Source organism: Eublepharis macularius, chromosome 2 (genome assembly GCF_028583425.1).
Source record: "Eublepharis macularius isolate TG4126 chromosome 2, MPM_Emac_v1.0, whole genome shotgun sequence".
NCBI lineage: Eukaryota > Metazoa > Chordata > Lepidosauria > Squamata > Eublepharidae > Eublepharis > Eublepharis macularius.
Window position 1 is genome coordinate 83766031 of NC_072791.1, and position 21587 is coordinate 83787617.

The 21587-nt window shown below is 42.7% G+C and overlaps 1 protein-coding gene across 1 annotated transcript in view; it reads left to right on the top strand.

Moving 5' to 3' along the window:
- The window catches only part of ALX4 (ALX homeobox 4), a 71969-nt gene that overhangs the window by 35732 nt on the left and 14650 nt on the right, over nucleotides 1-21587 (top strand). Inside the window, exon 2 of the mRNA XM_054972502.1 lies at nucleotides 6348-6658. Coding sequence (XP_054828477.1) covers nucleotides 6348-6658 — 311 coding nt within the window. The remainder of the gene's footprint in view (nucleotides 1-6347; nucleotides 6659-21587) is intronic.

Sequence of the window (21587 nt, forward strand, 5' to 3'; positions counted from 1 at the left end):
GCTTGCTCCATCCACTGGTGTGTAAAACTCTTCCCCTTGCAGCTGTAGACCATACCCCCTTGAGCAAGAAGCTCTAACCATGAGCAAGTGATTAGAATCCCATAGAAGGGTTTTATGAATGATAAAAAGATTGGAGAAATGCATGGTTTTTTGTTTGTAAGCATACATAAAGGAGTTTTTCAAATTGCGGAAAGCAACTGGCAGACAGTTTCTGCTTTTGTTTGCCCTTCAGAAGCCTGTCTGTGAGAGAAGGCCAAAGGAACAAAGACTTTAGATTTCTGAGGGAGGGCAAACACAGGTTGTTTTTTATAACACAACAGCATCTGTGCTCCCACAGTGCTGCAGAGCTGGTTGTAAGCTACCTGAGCTACTAGAGTGCAACCACAAAGAAAACTGGTTCCAGAAGCCATAATACTTGGCATTTATATTGGTCTATTTCTCACAAGGAGCATATAAGACAATAAACCTCTGTCTGAACTGTACCACTACAGACTGGTGGGGGAAGCTTGCATGATTTAATGTTCTTCTGTTCTCCCACTCCCACCCTGCCAACCTGCACATAGAAACCAGATGTCAGGGAGTTCTAGCTTGGCCTTTACCTTCACCTGTTAGTTTTCTGTGTGCATGGGTTTTGGTATGGTGGAAAATATAATCACGTGTGCCCCCACTTCCTGCCTAAACTAGTATGGTCCAGACACAGATTTATCACATCAAATGTAGCACTAGTTAAGCATTTTTGTATTTTTATTGTTATCTCAGTGACTCTTGCAAGTAGGGATAGTGATCTCTAGACTATAGAGACCAGTTCACCTGGAGGAAATGGCAGTTCTGCAGGGTGGAGTCTATTGCAGTACATCCCTGCTGAGCTTCATCTCCTCCCCAGACTCTGCTCTCCTCAAACTCCACCCCTCAAATTTCCAGGAATTTCCCAAGCTGCAGTTGGCAACTCTACTTGCAAAGCCACCTTGGAATGCTGGTCACTGTAATTGTTACAATATTGTAGCCTGGGAGTCATGAGAGAGAGATGCTTATCCAAGGCAGCCATATGAGTACATGGCTGAGGGGAGTTCTGAACCAGGGACCTCCTTGCTGACATAGCCAACCCTTAGCTACTGCATGACAGTTGCAAAAACTGTGTTATGTAAGAGTCTCTTGCTGGAGATCTGAAAGAGTTCCTAGGACTGAAATTTGCACATCACTATCCCTTTGCAGATCTCCTTATCATATGTGTAGATGTTACTAAACTTGTTTTACATTGGTATAACCGGGTAACTGGCTGATTAAAGTTGTTCCCTTCCAAATCCAGAATGAATTAATCAGGAGCCTAGCAAGTTCAACACTGCTTCCCCCAGTGATTCCTGAATCCCTTTCCCACCAGTAATGGTGGACATTTCCCTACAAGGTCAGTTTCAGGGTATGGGAGTGCACTTTAGGGTCTTATTTCTTATGAGCTGGTCTTGTTTTTGTGAGACTTGGGCTGCCATGCCTGCTATTGAATCATGATGTGGCCTTGAACTTCTGAGCCTCAGGTCCTCATCTGAAAAAGATGAATAATCGTGGGTTCTCTCAACATGAAAGATGGATTCAGTTTGGATTATAAAGTGTTTTTCCATTCAAAGGGAAATATAAATAGTAGGAGTGTACATGTATCTAAAGATCTAAAGACCTACTTAGGCCCATCCACAGAGCTTCTACCTCAGTAGAGTTTTGACAGTCATTTTTTTCCTTTGAACAGCTGGATTTTATGTCATAACTTACTGAAATCTGCAGACTCAAACCATTTGCCATTTGGCATGGGATGCTGTTTTCGCTAAACCATCCTAAAGCCCACAGAACAAGTTTTGTGGTTCCTTGGCCTCTGGCCAAAGTACAGATGGGGCTCCTTTAAAATTCATACAGAACACATGATTGGTGATGTTGCCATCTTCCCCACCCCAGGTTTTGAAATATCTTTCTCTTGAAGGCTCTTCATCATCTTCACTTTCCTGACATTTTGCTTCCTGTTTCCTGGATTGACTGCAAGTTTCACCAAAAATATCCAGTATAACTATCTGCTCAACAAATGTGAGACATTCCTTAGTTATACACAGTTTGCATAGCTAAAATTCACACAAAGGCCAATTTTTGCAAGCTGAACTTTAACATTCTTTCTTTTTGTTTTGTTTTGTTTTGCAAGCTTGGAAATTTTAGAACAGAAGTTAAAATTCAGAGAAGAATAATTCAGTGTTGATTATGGTATATCTGGCTAATGTTTTGGTTGTTCCACTCAATTTATGATTTCTAAGGGTATCAATGAAAGTGCAGAGTTTAAGGATAGTTTGCATCAGAACTGTACAAGGCTGAAAGCTATTTACACATGGTAAAAATGACTAGTGATGGGCAGTCAGATATGAACTAATCAAAACATGGAACAAAATACCCCTTTCATTTACATAATTACTATAACTAATTCACATTTTTAAAAAAATAGCCATAGTCCATATGGAAATCTTCAGATCTAGCCATTCTTCTGGTGCCCAGCAGTCTATGTTAGACTTTGAGAAGTTCAGAGGAAGGGGAAACAGAGAAGATAGAGGCAGGGTCAGCCCAAGGGATTTTAGCGCCATAGGTCATCCTCTAGAGGTGTAAACTGCTTTGAGTCCCCATTAGAGAGAAAGGCAGGGCATAAATGAAGTTTAAAAAATTAAAATTAATGTAGGGTGAACTAGACTGTCACATGGGGCTGGGGTACCTCTCAGATCTGCCACTTGCCCCAGCAAGTGCCTTTGGGTGCCCCTATGGAGACCTAGGCAATTGTCCCTGGATAGAGCAGCTCGGCAGATGTTAATTTAAGCACTTTTATATGCCACTTTTCAGCCAGAAATATCCATAAGAAACCCAACCAGGAGGCACCTCCACTATCAGAACCTAATAACTCAGTGGGAAATCCACAAATGGAGGGGAAATGAAACAACAGCATTTATAATAATAAATATGGAGTATATTCATGTGCAAAGTGCTTATAAATACTTATGTTCAACTAATAAATATTCATACAAATATAAATCTCCAATATACAATATACAAATTAGATAATCATAAGTACAATAATAACTATAGCTGCATGAGTAAAGTTCATAGATTCTCTAATATGAACCAAAACTCTACAATAATAAATTCCAGTTAAGAACAACAGTCATTTAAAATATTTGCTCATTGTAAAAGGCAAGAACACTAAAACAACTGGTACTGTGCTGCCCCACAGTCAATTAAGCTCAAAGGCCTTCTGGAACAGAAATGTCTTTAACTTAACTCTGACTAAGCCCTGTTCACGTGTTGAATTCAGTTTTGCATAGTTTGCAGGAAGCCTGGAGAGTGGGAGATTTCCAAACTTCTTCAGGTAGACCATTCCATAAAGTGGGGGCCACTACAGAGAATGCTCCAGTATGTGCAGCTGTTGATTTTGCCCATGTGCAAGGTGGCACCTGCAGAAGGCCCTGTTCAGATGAGCAAAGCCGCTGTTGAGGAACATAGGGAACTAGGCAGATCCATAGATATGATGGACCAAGGCTGCGAAGAGCTTTGTATGTGATAACCAATACTCTGAATTGAGCCCAGTAACTGATAGGAGTGACTGCAGAATTGGAAGTAATATTCATGCTCCTCCTAGCTCCTGATAATAACCAAGCTGCAGCATTCTGTATTAACTGAAGTCTCTGAGGGCCAAGCTACACATGACAAATGACACATGAACGGCAAGTGTATTTCTCCCTGTTCACTTGCCCTCCACTCAATCCACTTGCCGTTCAAGTGTCATTCATCATGTGTAGCTTGGCCCTGAGTTAATTTAGAGGGGAGACCTATGTATAGTGCATTACAGTATTCAAGTCTTAATATTGCCATAAGAATGGATCAAGGTGTCCAGATCAGCTGTGCTGAAGTAGGGGGCCATCTTCCAGGCTGGACTGAGTCTGTAGAAAGCATTTTTTGCAACTACCTTAACTTGCTTTTCTAGCAGTAATGCTAGATTAAGTAGAACCCCATGGCTCTTAACTGAGTCTGCGAGGGTCAGACACATTCCATTGAAAGTGGGAACTACGATGTCCCTTCCTTACCAGCATCGCTTCTGTCTTGTCTGGATTCAGTTTCAGTTTGTTTGCTTTTAGACATTTGACATTAGCTGTCAGGTGGCAACCCAAGACCTCTACTGCATCCCATGTTGGACGAACCCCATTTGACACATCTATACAGTTTTCTACTAAGGTTGTTACAGGGTGGGGGATTCCCCCCCCCATTTTCTTTTTTAGATATAGCCATTTGTTCATCTTATTCTCTTTGATTTCTCATTAATTTATCTTTGAGTTTTTAAATTCTGTGATAGAGTAGATTTCTTCACATGTGGAGCTGAGTTGTTACAGTGTTGTTGTGCTGCTGTAATATGAGAAAAAGAGTAAAAAGCAATCTGATACAGCAAGGATATTGTTCAGACAAGGCCTGGCTTGTTTTTTTCCTCTTTAATGGCTCACCTTGTTCTTAATTTTTCAACTATGCTTGTAGTATATAAATAAATACTTCATTTCTTGGAGATCTAAATAGAATTTTCCTATTCATGAAAGAGGAATTAAATAGAAACTGTCTCAAATTCCTAAAAAGAGGAATAGTAATGGATTGCTAGATTTAAGGAAGAAATTTGGCAAAGAAGAATTAAGAGAATTTTACTTAACAATTCTACCTTCTACCATATGATGCTAGCTTAGTTTGTTCTTGAAAACTGTAAGCATGGTGTAAAATCATTAGTATAATATTTATGGAATTCAGCTGAACACAAATATGTTGTGATTGATGCATTCACATATGTGTATGCATACACAGAAGATCACTTACTTGTGCTAGTTCTTTCTTGTATTTATATCACTGCATATCACGGACACACAGTGGACTCATGTCATCAGCATCTCAGTGATTTCCACTGAATTGCACGTAACTAGGACATCAGGCAGCCAGATGCAGTATTTAAAATGGGCAAATAAAGGTCATGTATATAATACTATTATAAGGTTTATTTGCAATGCAGGAGTATTGCCAAGAAAATTAGGGAAGGACTTCTGGGACGGTAAGGGGAATCCACTACGTCTCACTTGTACCAGCTGTGAGTATGGATGGTGGTGTAGTGCATTATGGGGTGCCAGGGCTCAGGGTGGCATAGAAGCCAGGTCTCTGCCCTGGAAAAGGAGCCCCAATCCTTCTTTCAAAGTGTATAACAGCAGGCTGAAATTATTTAATTGTGAGGTAAATGTAGCACTGCACATGCTCAGAGACTATAGTAGCCAACTCTGGATTGGGAAATCCCTGGAAATTTGGAGGGTGCAGCCTTGGAGGCAGGGTTTGGAAAGGGGAGACATTTTCATTCCACTGCAATTTCCAGGGATCAGCTCTAATATTAGAGCCCCCCCCCCCACACACACACACAAAATTACTGGTTCTAGCACAAATTAAACCCAGGGCAGGGCACCATCTTCCCTGTGGAGTGGAAGCTCAAAGATATGTGCTGCATAATGGTAAATTGTATGTTGCCTTAACACAGGGTCGTAATCTATTATGGGCAGGGGCAGTGCCAAATTGGCATGCTTTAAGGGAGAAAAGATGGTACTACAAGACCTACTATTGGCAACAGATTTGTTTTTAACTTTTACTGTTGCCAAGGTGCTTTTATGTTGAGTTAGGGTATTGATTCATCTCACATCTCTTTATCCATCCAATTTTTATTACACATTTCCTCCAAGGAAATTAGGGCAGTGAGATTCACTGCAAGTTGTATGTGAGAGAAATGTAAGTGTTTTGGATGACTCCCTTACTCTACCATCCCTAGGCCAAGACAGCACTCTGTAATGTGATTACATTATAAAATCAAATGTAGAACTCACAGTTTGTAATCAATAGACCACTCTGTGGAAACCACTAAGATGTACACAATATTCCCTTATCATCTGCTATGCACCCTCTAAGTAATCTGCTCCAGTACAGGAAATCACAGTAGAACTAACAAGACAGTTTCAAATCCTAGCCAGCATGGAATCTAAAGCTAATCTTCCTTAAGTCATTAAAACAGAATCCCTTTATTTATTTTATTGGTCTCCAGCTGCTTCCTAAGCCAAAAAGCTCTATCTTTCTCTTTTCTGAAAGCCCCTCTTCTTCCTCCAGACTCACTTCCTTCTCCTTAACTCCTTCTGTGCCCACCTCAGTCTTTCTCAGGTGTCTTCCTTCTATTCCTGCTGGTGTCAATCCAGCTCAAACTAATTCATTCATCCACAGCTTTATGTTTTCTCTCTCTCCTCTCCCACTCCCGTTTTCCCCCACTGCATACACAGCTAAAGAGAGTTCCTTGGGAGAGGCTGAGCTGCAGCCTGGCTCAGATCCTTCTGGAATGGATGGTAGTTACCTCAGCGTGAAAGAGACTGGTGTGAAGGTACCCCAGGAAAGGGCGAGCAACGACCTTCCCAGCCCCATGGACAAGACTGATTCAGAGAGCAACAAAGGCAAGAAGAGACGGAATCGCACTACTTTCACCAGCTACCAGCTAGAAGAGCTGGAAAAGGTCTTTCAGAAGACCCACTACCCAGATGTCTACGCCAGAGAACAGTTAGCCATGAGGACAGATCTCACAGAGGCCCGAGTACAGGTAAGGAGAAAGGGTTCAGGGTTACTAGAGAGTAAGCAAGGTTTCCAGTTTCACATTTATGGCTGCCAATAATATTCTAGATTGCCCTTTAATGAGAGTGCAGCATCTGCCCTCTGCCTAAGATGTGCAGAGGTATATATGCATCAGCTCCTTCAAAGGCAGGGAAACCCCCTCTTCTGAACTGCAGGAACCTTAACCGTCATTTCTGTCCTGTCTGTATTCGGTCTTGCCCCTCTTTACACCATCTAATAAACCAAAGCTTCCATGCATTGATTTAGGACAATACTCCTGTATTGGTAGGGGGAAATAAATAGAGGTTGGTGACAGCTGATGATACCTCAGTGCAACCTCTGGATGATCTTTCTCAAAAACATCATGCACACATGAAGCAAAATCAGTGAGAGGACAGAAGGAAAGGGGTAGGTCCATGCACTTCTTGAATAATGCCCCAGCAGCAATGACCGGTGTAACTTCACAGAATCTTCTGTCCACTTTAAGGCAACCCTATATTTCTTCTGATGAAGATCAGCTTCTGGGGCAGCACAAGCAAATCCTTGCCAGAATCTTGGCACAAAGCTAAAATGACAAAGATCAAGAAAACATGCATCATCTCAGAGTGCGTTTTTCAAATTCTTTGTACATTGTCTGAGTTCACACTTCAGTATTCAGGTACCTGAGTGGAAGCTGAGCACCTGGAGAAGAGCTCACCCAGAGAGCAAATATGATGTTCTGACTATATAAAAAACTTGATGGGGCTTTCAGTTGTGAGGAATTGTTTTTTCTTGTAACTTGGCCTCTTTCCAGGCGCTGAAGAGGCCACTTCTCTGGCTGCTCTGGATTTTAATCTCCGCAGCTGGTGTCTAAAGACAATAAAGATGAATTTCTCTTGAAATGCAGAGGGCAGCTTGTCTATCCTTCACACTCTGTGTACAGACACTTCCTATAAAAGAGGCCCTGCACAAAGCAAAAAGCTTCTTCATTATCAAAGAGGAGGAATCACCACTGCTAACATATCTTGGAATTGTTCCCGTAATAGGATTACAACTATAATATCCTGCCTGTATTTCAATATGGCAATTAAATAGATACAGGTGAGAGAGGGAGGCAGAGGCCTATCTGCTGCCCACAGTGGCAGTAGTGGTATGGAATGGTAAGAGGCCTGGAAAAACATAGGCTCAAATCCCCAGTTCACTTGGTGACCATGGGCCACTCACCCTCCCCCCCTCCCCCAAATCTATTCTAAAGGATTGTTATGAGGATAAAGGGAAGGCATATAGATGAGGGCTCTTGGCCGTTTAGCTTAGAAGGAACATTCCTGGTGGACTGTTGACTGCCAGGAGCAAGCCAAGGGATACCGGGTGTGCTGCAGGGGCCACTCAGCTCAGACCTGACAAGCAGCAGTAACCAGAGACATAGGCACAGCTGTTGCCCCTCCTGCTCTGCCACTGGTTTCATTTAGCCAAGCTCTCTGTAGGATGCACACATGCTGTGCCCATATTCTGAACAGTCAGCATCTGTGTGCTGGCACCATATTAAGTACTTTTAAATTAGGTCTGGTTTGTATGTTACCAGCAGTGGGGTGGAAACAGCTGTTAGAGGAGGACTCCTGTGTTATTGCAAGCAGAAGGTGGCAGATTGCCCTGCAGCTGCCATGGGAAGTAGGAAACTACATGGATGGCCCTGTCCACAGGATTGGCTGCATTTGGGAATGGTTTTGTCTCAGGAACTCCTGGGCCAATGGCAGTAAAGAATGAACCATCCCATAGCAATAATAATTCTTCAGTACAGTTGCTCTAGTGAAGGCCTGGTTCTTGCCCTTCTACCAAGGAGCTCTGTTATACCCAGTGACAGTTTGTCCCTTCCTCAGGCCTGCCACTTTCACTGGTAAGTGTTCAACAAGGAACAAACAGACATGTGCAACAATATTCATTAGCCAAGCAAGGAGCTGAGTAGGAAAGGATCTGCAGGGAGCCTGAGGCATTTGAGAGATTTGCACAGGTGAGTTCCGGAACCCACATAATAGGCCTACAGGATGTATGATTTTGGGGACTACTTTACACATTTTTAAGTGCACATTTAGGATTTCTTTTAAAGTGGACATATAAAACTTATGAAAGAGACATACAGGTATGCTCATCAGAAAGCAAGGATTGGCTGCAGTTTCTTGTTACGTATACCATCACAGGGTCAAACCCAGATTTGCTGCCATCTGATCTGAGGAATGATGTGAGATGGCCAATTGCCATCTTGGGGTCAAGTAGCAATTTCCCCCAGACCAGTGTGGCTAGAGATCCTGACAGTGTTTAGCTATCTTTTGAGCATGGAGCAGGGTCACTGGTGGGGAGGGGGGAGGAATTTCCTGGATTGTGAAAGGAGTTGGGCTAGATGACCCTAGAGGTCCCTTCCACCCCTGTGATTCTATGACCTGCTACAACCCGAACACTTACCTCAAGGTGGCAAATTACCAAGTTTTTCTCTCTGCTTTCCCATGAGTGTCAGTCAAAAAAGGCTCCCAACATATGCATTCATTGACACCTTGCTCCTAGTCTGAGAGGATTTGCCTGCATCTATCTAGAGGAAGGTTTCAGCCCCCCTCCTGTGTATAAACATAGGATTGCTCTAAGATGCTTTGGGGTGGTTCTCTTTGGGAACCTGTTATTTAGCTTGCTGATTGGCCTCCTTGTACTGTGTTGAGTGCCAAAGAACCTTCATCTATCCCTAGAGCACCCGGCTGCTAATGAAAATCTTTTCCAGTGGTAACCCTGGAATGTGGCAAGGTCTTGAAAGCTAGGTGGAAATGTCAAACGTTGCTGAAGCAAAATACAGCCTGAGTAGAAAAAAAATATTGTTTCTTTCAAAAAAGCAATGCAAGAAGTAATATATCTTGATCCCTTTTCTCCCATAAAACCCAGGGAGGCTGGTGGAAGAAGCGGAAAGGCTGAACTAAGCCTGCAGGAAATTAAACATGAAATGAAAACAAGCTCAAGTTATTCAGCTCTCTCATCTCAGGCTCCAGTTTCCCATTCCAGGCCACTGATAAAATGGTGTCCAGTTTCAGTGCTTAAAGATGAACTCTGTCTGTGTTCCTGCATCCAAGCAAGGAGTCAAGAGACTGGCTTATGGCCCTCTGTAAAAAAAAATGGGGGGAAAGTGGAGGGAAAGGCCAAAAATGGGAGTGTGGGTGTTGTGTGAGAGAGAATGGCCGTCCCAGGAAGAGACAGAGACAGGGATCACAAGAAAGAGACAGACAAATGAGGCAAGAGGGTGTGAGAACAAGGTTGGTGGATAGAGATGGACAAGGAAGGGGTAGCCTGAAAACAGTCCAGACAGACAGCTGGCTAGGAGGATACAGTCCTCCAGCAGGATCCTGGATTTCATCCCTCCTAGAACTCTGTTGTGAGAATGGAGTTCTGTAAAGTAATCTAATGGCCTGTATCCACAGGGCTCGGTAGGCCATTAGGCAAGTTGAGGCCATTTACCTCAAGTGCCCGGCTTCAGTGTGCTATTACAGAGCAGTGAAGCAATACATTAAAAAAGGTAAAGGTAGTCCCCTGTGCAAGCACCGAGTCATTACTGACCCATGGAGGGATGTCGCATTATGATGTTTTCTTGGCAGACTTCAAAGCAATACATTACATGGTGTATAATTGGGGAGCCACTATCTGGATTGCCTGCCTCAGGCAACAGCAAAGTGTTTTGTGGCATTTTGCCTGCCCATGATTTCTCATGCTGCAGTAGCCATGGGTATTACTGGTTGTGGTGGCAGACTTTTAGCCATGCAAGCAGTCATGCACCTGACAAACAGCACATGCAGGTCTCTGTGCATCACATTTAGCATTTGATTGCAACTGCTGCTGCTTTTCTTGGTATTTGTGATCAAACACTAAAGCCCAGTCTATCCAGAATTCTGATCTGCTGGTCATGTGACTGCCTTGGCTCATGACCGTCTGACTGAACAATGTGATTGCCATATTCAGTGGTAGAATGGAACCAATCGTCTAAGCATGAGACTTACCATAGGTACTGGGGCTGTGCATAGTAGGCAGGATTCAGATTGGAGACCCAGACGGTAAGGTTAGGGGGTTGCTTATTTATGGATGACTGCAATCCATAGTTCAAATCCAGATAACAGGAGTTATACAGGATTAATTGATGGTGGAGAAAAAAATATGAGTGGTGATAGAAGGCTAATTCCTGCTGTTCCAAACTGTTCCTGCCTGTGTGTGTGAAGTGGATAGGGAAGGGCTAGAGAATTTGCTTTGCCTGCGGGTCTGAGGTTCTAATCCCTGGCATCTTCAGTTGAAAGGATCAGGTAATAGGTGATGCAAAAGACCTCTTCTTAGGACTCTGGGGAGCTGCTGCCAATCCAGGACTATTAGTACCTTGATATAAACAAAATCCAGGACTGTTAGTATCATAATATACTGATAGTCTAACAGTATAAGGCAGCTTCATGTGTAGGTATCCCAATATGTGATTCTGAGTTCTTAGTAGCCTGATTTAATTGTGTATCCTCCCATTAGCAGATTATTGTGAATGTAAGCCTTTTATAAGCAGCCGTTCCATTTATCTAAATGTACAAGGGCCAGATGATGCAATTGGGTTGCTGAACAAGGCTTCCTTGTTTTGAGTTTTCCCCTTTAACGTAAAAATGCATGTTTGTGTCATGCTGTCGTCATATTTTCCATTTTCTTGTCACCACCCCACATCATTAGCTGTGCTGCTGTTGGAGGAGGGGCAAGGAAAGATGCATGATGATATCACAATGTGGGATTTGTGTTCCTCCACGTCACAGAGGAAAGCTCAGCATCTACATCGCCCAAACTATAGCATTTCTTCCATGTAATCTGAACACATTGGATTTCATTCTAAGCAAGAAGATGAGATTGGAGTGTGCATGGATTACTAGGAGCCAGTAACAGTTCTTTTAAATTTGTTAGTTTCATACAATAAATTTTGTTTACTATGGGAACACTTAAAGTACACAATAGCCTGAATTGCTGAATATGCTAAATTATTGTTTTGGTCCAAAATTATGATGGCATCTGCTCCCCAGCTTCCATCAATGAAGAAAATCACTCAATTTTGTACTGGTCATGGAATTCTACACCTTGGAAATGAGGCCTTTCAGCATTTAAAAAATGAACTATCTAGCCTTTATGGTGGGTTGTCAAAATGTAGGTAATATCTGCTGAATTCCCTAAAGGGAGGGTGCAGCACTCAATAAAATTGCCTGTAGTCAGGGAATATGGGGCCCAGGACTACAAATTTATCTTTGCTCCTCCCCTGTGACTAGCAGAAGCAAAAAAGATTTTACAACTTTATTTGATTTGAGTAATTTATACAAATCATAGAATTCTTAGTTTCTTGGGACCAAATGAGCAAGATATGGCTTTTGTTCTGCTACCAGAAACATTATACTGGCTCAACAGCATGTGCATTTCCCGTTCATTTCATGTGAATACCATCTGTCCAGTGATAATCTGATGTCTTTAATGCTGCTATATACAAAATGGACCAATGTAACAGTAGAAATGGAGGGGTAAATTGCATTTCTGTCCTTGATTACCTAGTTCATAATTAAGATGGAAGTAAGCCTTCTGACACAGATTTACATCTACATTATCAGATTTATCTTCATACATGTTTTTTAAAATGCTATAAATAGTTATAAAAATGATACAGGGAAAACACATGCTTTGGGCCCTTTCCCATTCGTATCCTTTGGGGTTCCTTTTTCAATCCATCTCATAAATACTGCCATTCTGATTTATCTGGAAAATCTGAGAATCAAAAGCACGTTTATTGGAAGGAAACATATCAATAGAAGAGAATAGCATAGGTAAATATTATACTAGAGACATAAGTGGGCCTGATGCGCAAAGCAAGTTCACAGGTGCCTAGGTTCTGATAAACCCATTATAATTATAATAACAATAACAACAACAGCAGCAGCAATAATAATTTTTGTAAGGTTTACAGTTGCTTACTGTCCAGGAATAAAAATCTGGCCCAACATGTTAAGTAATTTGGGGGGGATGCTGGAAGTTCATCATCACCCAATCCATTCTAAATGGGACATAGTAGATTGGCAAGCATGGATTAGGCAATGCTTTACCCACACATGAAGTGGCACAAAAGCAGACTGGTTCTGCAAATAACAACAACAACATCAACATTCAGTTTATATACTGCCCTTCAGGACAACTTAATGCCACACTCAGAGAAGTTTACAAAGTGTATTATTTTTATCCTCATGAAATCACCCTGTGAAGAGGGTGAAGCTGAGAGAGCTCTGAGAGAGCTATGACTGACCAAAGGTCACCCAGCAGGCTTCAAGCAGAAGAGTAGGGAATCAAATCTGGTTCTCCAGATTAGAGTCATGCTGTTCTTAAATACTACACTAAACTGGCTGCCAACCTCCAAGTGAGCCTAGAGCCTAGAGCCTAGAGACAACCCACTGGACAGTAAGCAACTGTAAACCTGATAAAAATTATTATTGCTGCTGCCAGGTGAGTAGGGGGGGAGGGTAGGAGCAGGGGATCCCCCACCCCAACCCCCACCAGGGGACCTGGGATCCCTACCCTCCACCCCCCTACTCACCTGGCTGGCAGTGCAGAAGATGGGGAATAGGCCTCCTGGGCACGTTCCCGGGGTAGCATGATGATGTCCCTCCTGGGAGTGATGTCATTGTGCTGCCCCAGGAGCGCTCTTTGCAGCAGGCAAATTTGAGCTCCAAATGGGACCTGTTTCGGGTCCATATCAACCCACTGCAAAGTGCAAGAGTGCTCCCAGCCCCCTGTGCAATGATGTCACTTCCCAGAAGTGATGTTATCGTCACACCCCAGGAGGACAACCCTAACTCTATGGCATTACACCCACTGAAGTCACTCCACTCCCCAAACCCTTCCACCTCCAAATGGGGCCCAAATTGGCCCACTACGGAGTGCAGGTGCATGCGTGTTCCCTTGCCTTTTCCCTTGCCGGCCAGGTAAGCGGGGGCAGGGAGTGAAGGGTGGGAGTAAGGAATACCCCACCCCCAGTGGGGGACTGGCAACCCTACTCTAGGCCCTAGCACATACTAGATGACATCACTGGTTGCATGTCAGGGTTTAGAGTTCTTTGGCCTAGGGTCTTCCTGATCTATCACCTGATTTCCATCTTATTGATGGAACTGAGGAGAGTTCACTGAGCAGGCTTAGCTCCTTTTTGACTTACTTTGGGATCAGTTTCAACATCAGATGGGTCCAAAACCCAACCTCTTACTAATTTTGCCAAAAAAAGAGAGCAGTTTTTACCATACTTGATAGCCACTCTGCTGCAGATATACTTCTGCCAGTCTTTCTCACCCTCTGCACAGTACATCCCTGTAGCATAAAGGTCTTTGTGCAGCAGTCCTAACAAGTGCAGGTTAAGGGCTTCACTGGGGCCTTGAAGACAACTATAAGCTGCTCTTAACAGGAAGCAATGGGCTGGAGGGAGGCAGCACTGAACATCTCTTCTACACTGTCAAATATAGGATTCTGTGAATCACAATGACAACTCTTAAAATAGTGGATCATTTGAAAAGGTAAAACAATGTTTATTCCCTATCCAATAATGAATTCAAAGACCTGGGGTAAACTTCATTCCTCTGTGAACATGAAACCTGCTTTGATATTCAGGGGCTTACCCACATTGCCAACACAATCCTCCCCATGGAAGTTGTCTGTCAAGGTTTTTTCTCAGGGCATGCTTGGATACTCTGGAACTGTCGTGTGGTGCGCGTGACGCATATTAAAGAGGATCATAACAAATGTTTTGTATTGACAGAAAGAAATGTGTTTGCCATGTATTAGGCGATAGACACATGTGCAAAACATATGTTCTGCTTGCATTGTATGGTACCCTCTCTACCTGCTAGCCACTCTTCTATGCACAGCAGGGTCACCATTGTGGACTCTGCATCTGCAGATCAAAGATTTGTGGGGCTGGCCAAGCCTACAACTGGCTGCCAGCTGGGTTGCTTAGGGGAGGGGTAAGGGCAATGTCAATATGTGGTAAAGGAAAGGCAAACCGATGAGAGTGACAGATACATTCAGACCCATCACTCATAGTGAGAAATTCTCTACAAAAGTGCCTGTTCCTTTGTCCACACTGATCTAGTCCAGCCTTTCCCTTCCCATGTCCCCTCAACTCATTTGATACTGAAGTTTCTCTGGGGTTCTTTTGAAAGGAAACCTTGCTATTAGGTGTTGTCATCTCTTGCACAGAAGGCAAGCCAAGCCAAGCCAAAAAAAAAAAAAAAACCCTCTCCTAAGTCAAAAGTCTGCAGCAGCTGGCAGACACCCACACCACTGTTTTTTCCAGCCATTGCACATAAAAGATTGAGCTCCTTGCTGCTGCTGTTTGGATGAGGTACAAACCATCCCCAAACCACACTGGGAGGAAATTTCCGGGTCACTGAAATGCTCTTTGCCAACCTCAAGCAGACAGAGAGTAATCTCTCTGAGATCAAAGTGAGATGCTAGCAAGCCTGACTCCAGAAGTTTACAAGGGAAACTAGTCTCTAAGGATGGGTTAGGGGGAGGGAGTAAGAGCACAGAAGGGAAATATATGATGGGGAAAGACCCTTCCATGCTCATAGAGCAACAGGGTGCAGATTTACTTGTGAACTGCTCAATCTGAGCAGTGTCAAAAACTCAAAGTGGGTGACAAGAATAGCTAAAATGATGTGATCTGATTACAGTGAGACATCTTCAACTTATTTCAAAGCATCAAAACATCCAGAAGCAGGTGATTTACATACTGTAGGTTAAAATCCAATTCAGTTTTGGATCCATTTTAAACTACAGTGCATAACTAGCTGTATGTGATGGTTAAACTTTCCTTGCATAGGATTGAATGGTGAAGTATAGATGAACCAGATGCAGTTAAGGTAAAACGGAAAAAATACTTTTATACCAGTTTCACGTGGGTAGCCATGTTGGTCTGCAGTACAAGAACAAGATTCAGGTCCAGTAGCACTTTAGAGAACAACTAGGTATCTGACAAAGGGAGCTTTGACTTTCAAAAGCTCATACCCTCAAAATGTAGTTGATCTTCAAGGTGCTACTGAACCCAAATCTTACTGTTTACCAGTCTATATTTTTCAATTTGGAGCACACAGCATTCCAAGTCTTGAAATGCTTACATTAAAAAATTACCTCAGGATTTGTGAACTGCATGACGCAAAGGCCAGCTCAGAAGACAGAAGTGCACACTGCATAGGGCATAAATAATAAGTCATAAAAGACATGATGATAACAAGCAATATGTAACCAGTTACCACAATCAGATTACATCTGGTTGTAATTCTGTTTTAATTAGCATTGGTTTTGCTTCTTTTGGGCAAGTTAGTACTAAAGTTTGCTGATACTCTATACGGTGAAATCAATGTTTTCTTGAACTTTAAGATCCTTCAAACAAAAAAAATGTTTGAGTGACAGATATAGAGTGAGGCTGCTAAGAAGGAGTTTGACAACTCAGGTCATAATGATGATTTTAGTTTATTTTACCTTTTAATTTTTATTGCCGTACAAAATGATCCTTATAAAGCAATTAGATATACTTGTGACTGAATTTTATTTACTTTTGTTTTGTTGTTGTTGTTGTTAGTAGTAGTAGCAGCAGCAGCAGTAGTAGCAGCAGCAGTAGTAGTATTTCTTTCTCACTAGGACTCACAGCAGATTACAAGTATGATAAAACACTTTTCAGTCAATCATTAAGCAGATGTGTGGTATTTCAATATGCATTTGTTCATTTTTTAAAAAGCTTAGCTTACAAAACAATCCCCTAATTTCTAGCCCCACTTAAGACCTATATATGTCTTCAACATCTTCACTATCCCTTCTGTACCTTCATAAAGGTTATAAGTAGCCACAATGATCCAAAGCAAAATCTAAAAGCAAAAGCCAGGTAATACTTTTTCTTAGGACCAAGCAGAATGACTGCTTGTACAATGTTTTATGTGGGGTTATTTGTTCCTAGGAAAAGGTGTTACTTGGCTTTTGTTTTTAAACTATGCCTTTGCTAGGTTTTGCATTATAAGGGCTCATGTGTTTGTGTAAAGTGCCATCAAGTCACAACTAACTTATGGTGACCCCTCCCCCTGCTGGGGCTTTCAAGCCAAGTGAGAAGCAGAGGTGTTTTGCCATTGTGTTCCTCTGCAGCGTCTTCCTTGGTGGTCTCCCATCCAAGTACTGACTCTGCTTAGTTTCCAAGATCTAATGAGATTGGGCTATACCATGCCACCTTCCCTCCATAAGGGATCTAACCACAATCAATTTATTCAGCTTTAAGAATCTCTGTGCAGAGGCTCTGTATATTTTTCCTTACTGGAGGAAAAAGGGAGCAGGGGCAATTTTGGGCAGAAACCATTAGGAAGGAAATACCCCCCCCCAACTGCTCTTCCATTCCTGACTGCACCTTTCCAAAGCCACTTTTCAGTTTAAAAAAACTTTTGGAAGAAGAATAACATGGAACTATAAGACATCTGGCTTTGCCCTTTGTTGTTCTCATATTAGAATGAAATATGGGGATATTTGTTAGTTGGTATAGCAAAGTTGCAGATTCAGGAAAGTGTGTATCACATGTAGTGAAACGCTTTTCAAGCCAGTATGTTGCAAACAATTTTATTGAAGCTGAATCGCTTTCACTTGCATTCCTGTAGTGGAACAGGAAAAATAGAAACCGAATAGAAACTTGTTAAAGCCGAAGTTTGGTGAAGAGATTAATTTTGAACAATGGAATTATTTCACCTTCTGCTTGGATGTCAGAGGTGTAGTGTAGTAGTTACTAATACTTTGGATTAAAATAGGCTTTTGCAGGTCTTTGGAAGATTATCTGATATTCAATCAGTAGCTTCTCGGTTTTTGAACCAACCCTAGCTACTGATAGAGGGGTTGTTCTTTAAAGCTTCACTTTATTCAGAATCTGAGTGGCTCCTAAAAATCCAGCTGCAGTGAGGCTCACCAGGTGGTTGTGGGTAAAATGCCTGAGCTAAATAGGCCTTCTTCATACATTCCCCAACAGAAACGGTTTTTTAGTGAAAAATTCTTCATGTAGAGTGCTCTGCATGAGAATCCCGTATATGTGTTTCTCACAGCACATTTACAAGCTGGGAAACTGTTACTGGAAAAGTGGACGTATGCCTGCATGATATCATTATTTTGTTCCCCCTTACTATCTGCTCTTCCCTCTCTCCATGCCCCATCTTACTCTCTTTGTTACTCTTGTACCCTCGTTCTCCCAAAGTCTCAGATTCCATTCTGCAATCTTACCTGTGATCAACAGGGTCACTTAGGATCACTTAACACCAATTAGTTATGCCTAATTAGTTATACCTAATTGGTTTTAAAAATCTGAATATGTTTTCTCACTTTGTAAATTTAAAATTTATGGGTGGTTCATAGGGACTCTCATTTTTTTTTTAAAAAAAGACACACAATAGCAGGGTCAGCTCAAGGGTGTGCTTGCAATATTCACAGTTAAGGCTGGAGATCTCCTGCCCACACCCTGCTGTTCAGTTGGGTGGTGGGAGGGAACTAACTGGTGAGATGTGGGGGCATTACACATTTGTAATGTGATGACACAACTTCTGGTGTAATCCAGAAATGATGTCATCATGTTGAGTGACTCTCTAGCATTTGCCCTAAACTCTATGGTCATGCCAGAAGTTGCATTATTATGTCAGGGGTGCTGATTGTTCCCCTACCTAACCTGTAAGTTCCTACAACCTCCATCTTCACCAATAGCCTGGTCATGCTTGGCATACTTGAGGGTCTTTGGACTGTTCACCAACACCTTCCACTACTTGAACTACAGAGATGATTTTCTGATATGCAGAACTTTCCATTCCAAGCATTCACTTGTGGTTTTTTTTTTACTCTAATACAAAAAGCCACACAGAAGGTTTATTTCATCCAGTGCTGCAAGTTATGACCCAGAAGGAAGGCTAGTCCTCAGAATTTGTACTGGCACTTTCCTTCCCAAAGTGATAGTGTAGTTGGGGCTACCAGATGTCCCTTATTTTAAAGCAAGTGCCCCTTCTTTTGTGAATGCCTGAAGCTCCAGGGTACTGAATGAAATGCATTTTGCAGCTATCAGCTGCAATTAGGCATACAGAGATATGGTCACAGCCCTTTATAAGCATTGAGAATTCTGCAAAAACCCTCTCAGAATGGCTGAGCTGTCAGGGCTAACTGCTGTCTGGGTCACCATGGAAAATACAAACCAGAAACAGAATCACAGCTGGTTCTTTTCATGACCTGGGTGCCGCAGCACCTGGCAACAATATACATTGTTTAGCACCTTTAAATTGCATCTTGATTTATACGGTTTCTTTTATCCTTTACACACCTGTCAACTAGGGTTGTCATCTTCTTTTGCTGGTGTGGCCCTACTGCATTTAATGGTGGCATAAGAGGTAGAAATTCAACAGGAAAAGCTGTAAGCATGATCCTGGGCTGGGAAAAACTCCACTTCTTGAATTTTTCCTGCCTGTCACACAGCTATTAAAGGCACAAGAGCCAGCCAAACAAATGTGGCAAACCTATTTGCCTACTCTTTGTCTTTAAATAGAAGATGGCTCATTTAAATAATATGATGTCCTGCTTTGTTTACACACAATAGCTATTTTTGTATCTGTGGATGTGCACAAATGTTGGAGATTATGATCAGAGAAATGGACAAAGAGCGCAACAACAGGAGCATTGGTGGTGGGTGCAGAAGAGATTTGGGGCAGATGTGTAAAAGTAGGGGATAGTCTTAAAGTTGGCCTTTTATGTGTATTTTTATTGAGATATTTACACCCCATTTTTCTTCCCAGTATGGACCAAAGCGCCTTACAGCACAGTTCTCCTCTCTTCCATTTTATTCTCACAAGAATCCTGGAAGGTGGGTTAGGTTGAGAAAAAATGGCTGGTCGAAGGTCATCCAGTAAAAGTCCATGGCAGAGTGGGGATTCAAACCTGGGTCCCCCAGAGCCTAGTCTGACACTAACTCCTAAACTATGCTGAACTTCAGAAGGGTTAGCCAGTATGGAAGTAAAAGCAGGCACCTTGACATTGTAATGGCATTAGCTAGATTGTAATGGCATTATAATGGCATTGGCTAGTTTACAGATGGCCGTGCTATCACCTAAATATTACAAGAGCTGCTGGTTTGACTCCCAAGTGGGATCTTCCTGCAATTGGTAGCTCAGTGGTAGAAAATCTAGTTTACAGGTTCAGTTTCCAGGAATTCTAATTAAAAGGACCTCACAATTTGGAAAGACCCTTGCCTGAGATCCTGGAGAGAGGAGATAAGTCATGAGCCCATAGTCCGACAGTATGCAGCACCTATTACAGGCAATTGCCACAAATGGCAGAGGCAGCGTGAGAGGCTGGTGGCCTGCAGAGGAACAAGCACATGGTCAGAACATCACTCTCACTTTCCTCACTACCACTTCTCTGTTGCCTTCTCCTGGGTTCAGTGGGCCACTGGCAAAGCCACCAAAGGTGATACAGACAGAGTATGTACTTTATACTTTGGACCTGACCTGCGGCACAGTCTGGCCACTCTTGGTCGAACTATAGGAATCAGGATGTTAACTTTCCACTACTTCATAGGAATTGGGCCAAGTAAATTTGAGTCAAGAACAAACTGAAGCAATCCTTAAAGAAATTAAAATGGAACAAAGACTTGTGGGGGGAATCTCATGGCCCCTCCCACACCTATCCTTTTTCCTTTCCCTGCCCCCTATAGCCTCTCCTGTTTTTCTGCTTCCTTTCCCTTTCCACCCCAGACAATCTATATTTACTAATTCACTTCATTTATATACTGCCTTTTTCCACTGTGGGGACCCAAAGCAGCTTACATCATACTTCTTGCCTCCATATTATCCTCACAACACCCCTGAGAGTAGGGTTGCTAGGTCTTTATATCCTCCCGGTGGGAGAGGGGACCTGGCACTTACCTGGAGACTAATTCCTGTATGTATGCAAAGCATGCGTGCACTCCAGTGGTGTGTCCCCCATTGGGGACAAAAATTAGCCCCTGTGAAGTGCAGGAACATGCTTGCCGCCAGGTGTGATGACATCACTTGAGGAAGTGACGTCATCATGCCTGCTGGGAGCATGGCCATTGCGCGCTTACCCATGAGGTTCCTTGCCTCCAGGGCCCATTCCCCATGCTGTTTCCCCCCATCAGCCAGGTAAGTGGTGAAGGGAGGCAGAAACTGACAGCAGGAGATGCCCTGTCCCCCAGTGGAATGGGATCCTGACCTGAGAAGTAGGTAGTACTGAAAGTGTGTAATAATAACATTCGATTTATATACCACCCTTCAGGTCAACTTAACACCCACCCAGAGCAATTTACAAAGTATATTATTATTCCCACAATAAACAGCTTGTGAGGTAGATAGGTCTGAGAGAGCTCCTAGAAGCTATGACTGACCCAAGTACACCTAGCTGGCATCAAGTGAAGGAGTGGGGAATCAAACCCAGTTGTCCAGATTAGAATCTTGTGCTCTTAACCACTACACCAAGCTGGCTCTCAACTGGATCAAAGTCACCCAATGATCTTCCAAGGCAGAGTGGTGATTCGAACCTGGTTCTCCCACATCCTACTCTGAAACTTTAACCACTATACTACACTGGCTTTAAGAGGGGCTGCTGTTGACCAGTAGCAAGCAGCTGGGCCTGGGTGAGTCATGCAAGTCAAGTGGTATTAAGTCGTCTAGTGGTTGTTTCTGGGCCTGGCCCCAATGACTCCTTTAAAGGCCAAAACAGCCCAGGAAAGGGCCCTGCGCCCTCCCCTTGCCTTTTCCTAACAAAAACCAAGCCTGGAATACTGACTAACTATTACTTAGTTGCCTAGCAACAGCATCTGGTTAAAGCTACAGGAGCTTCTTTAATCAATTTCGGGGTTT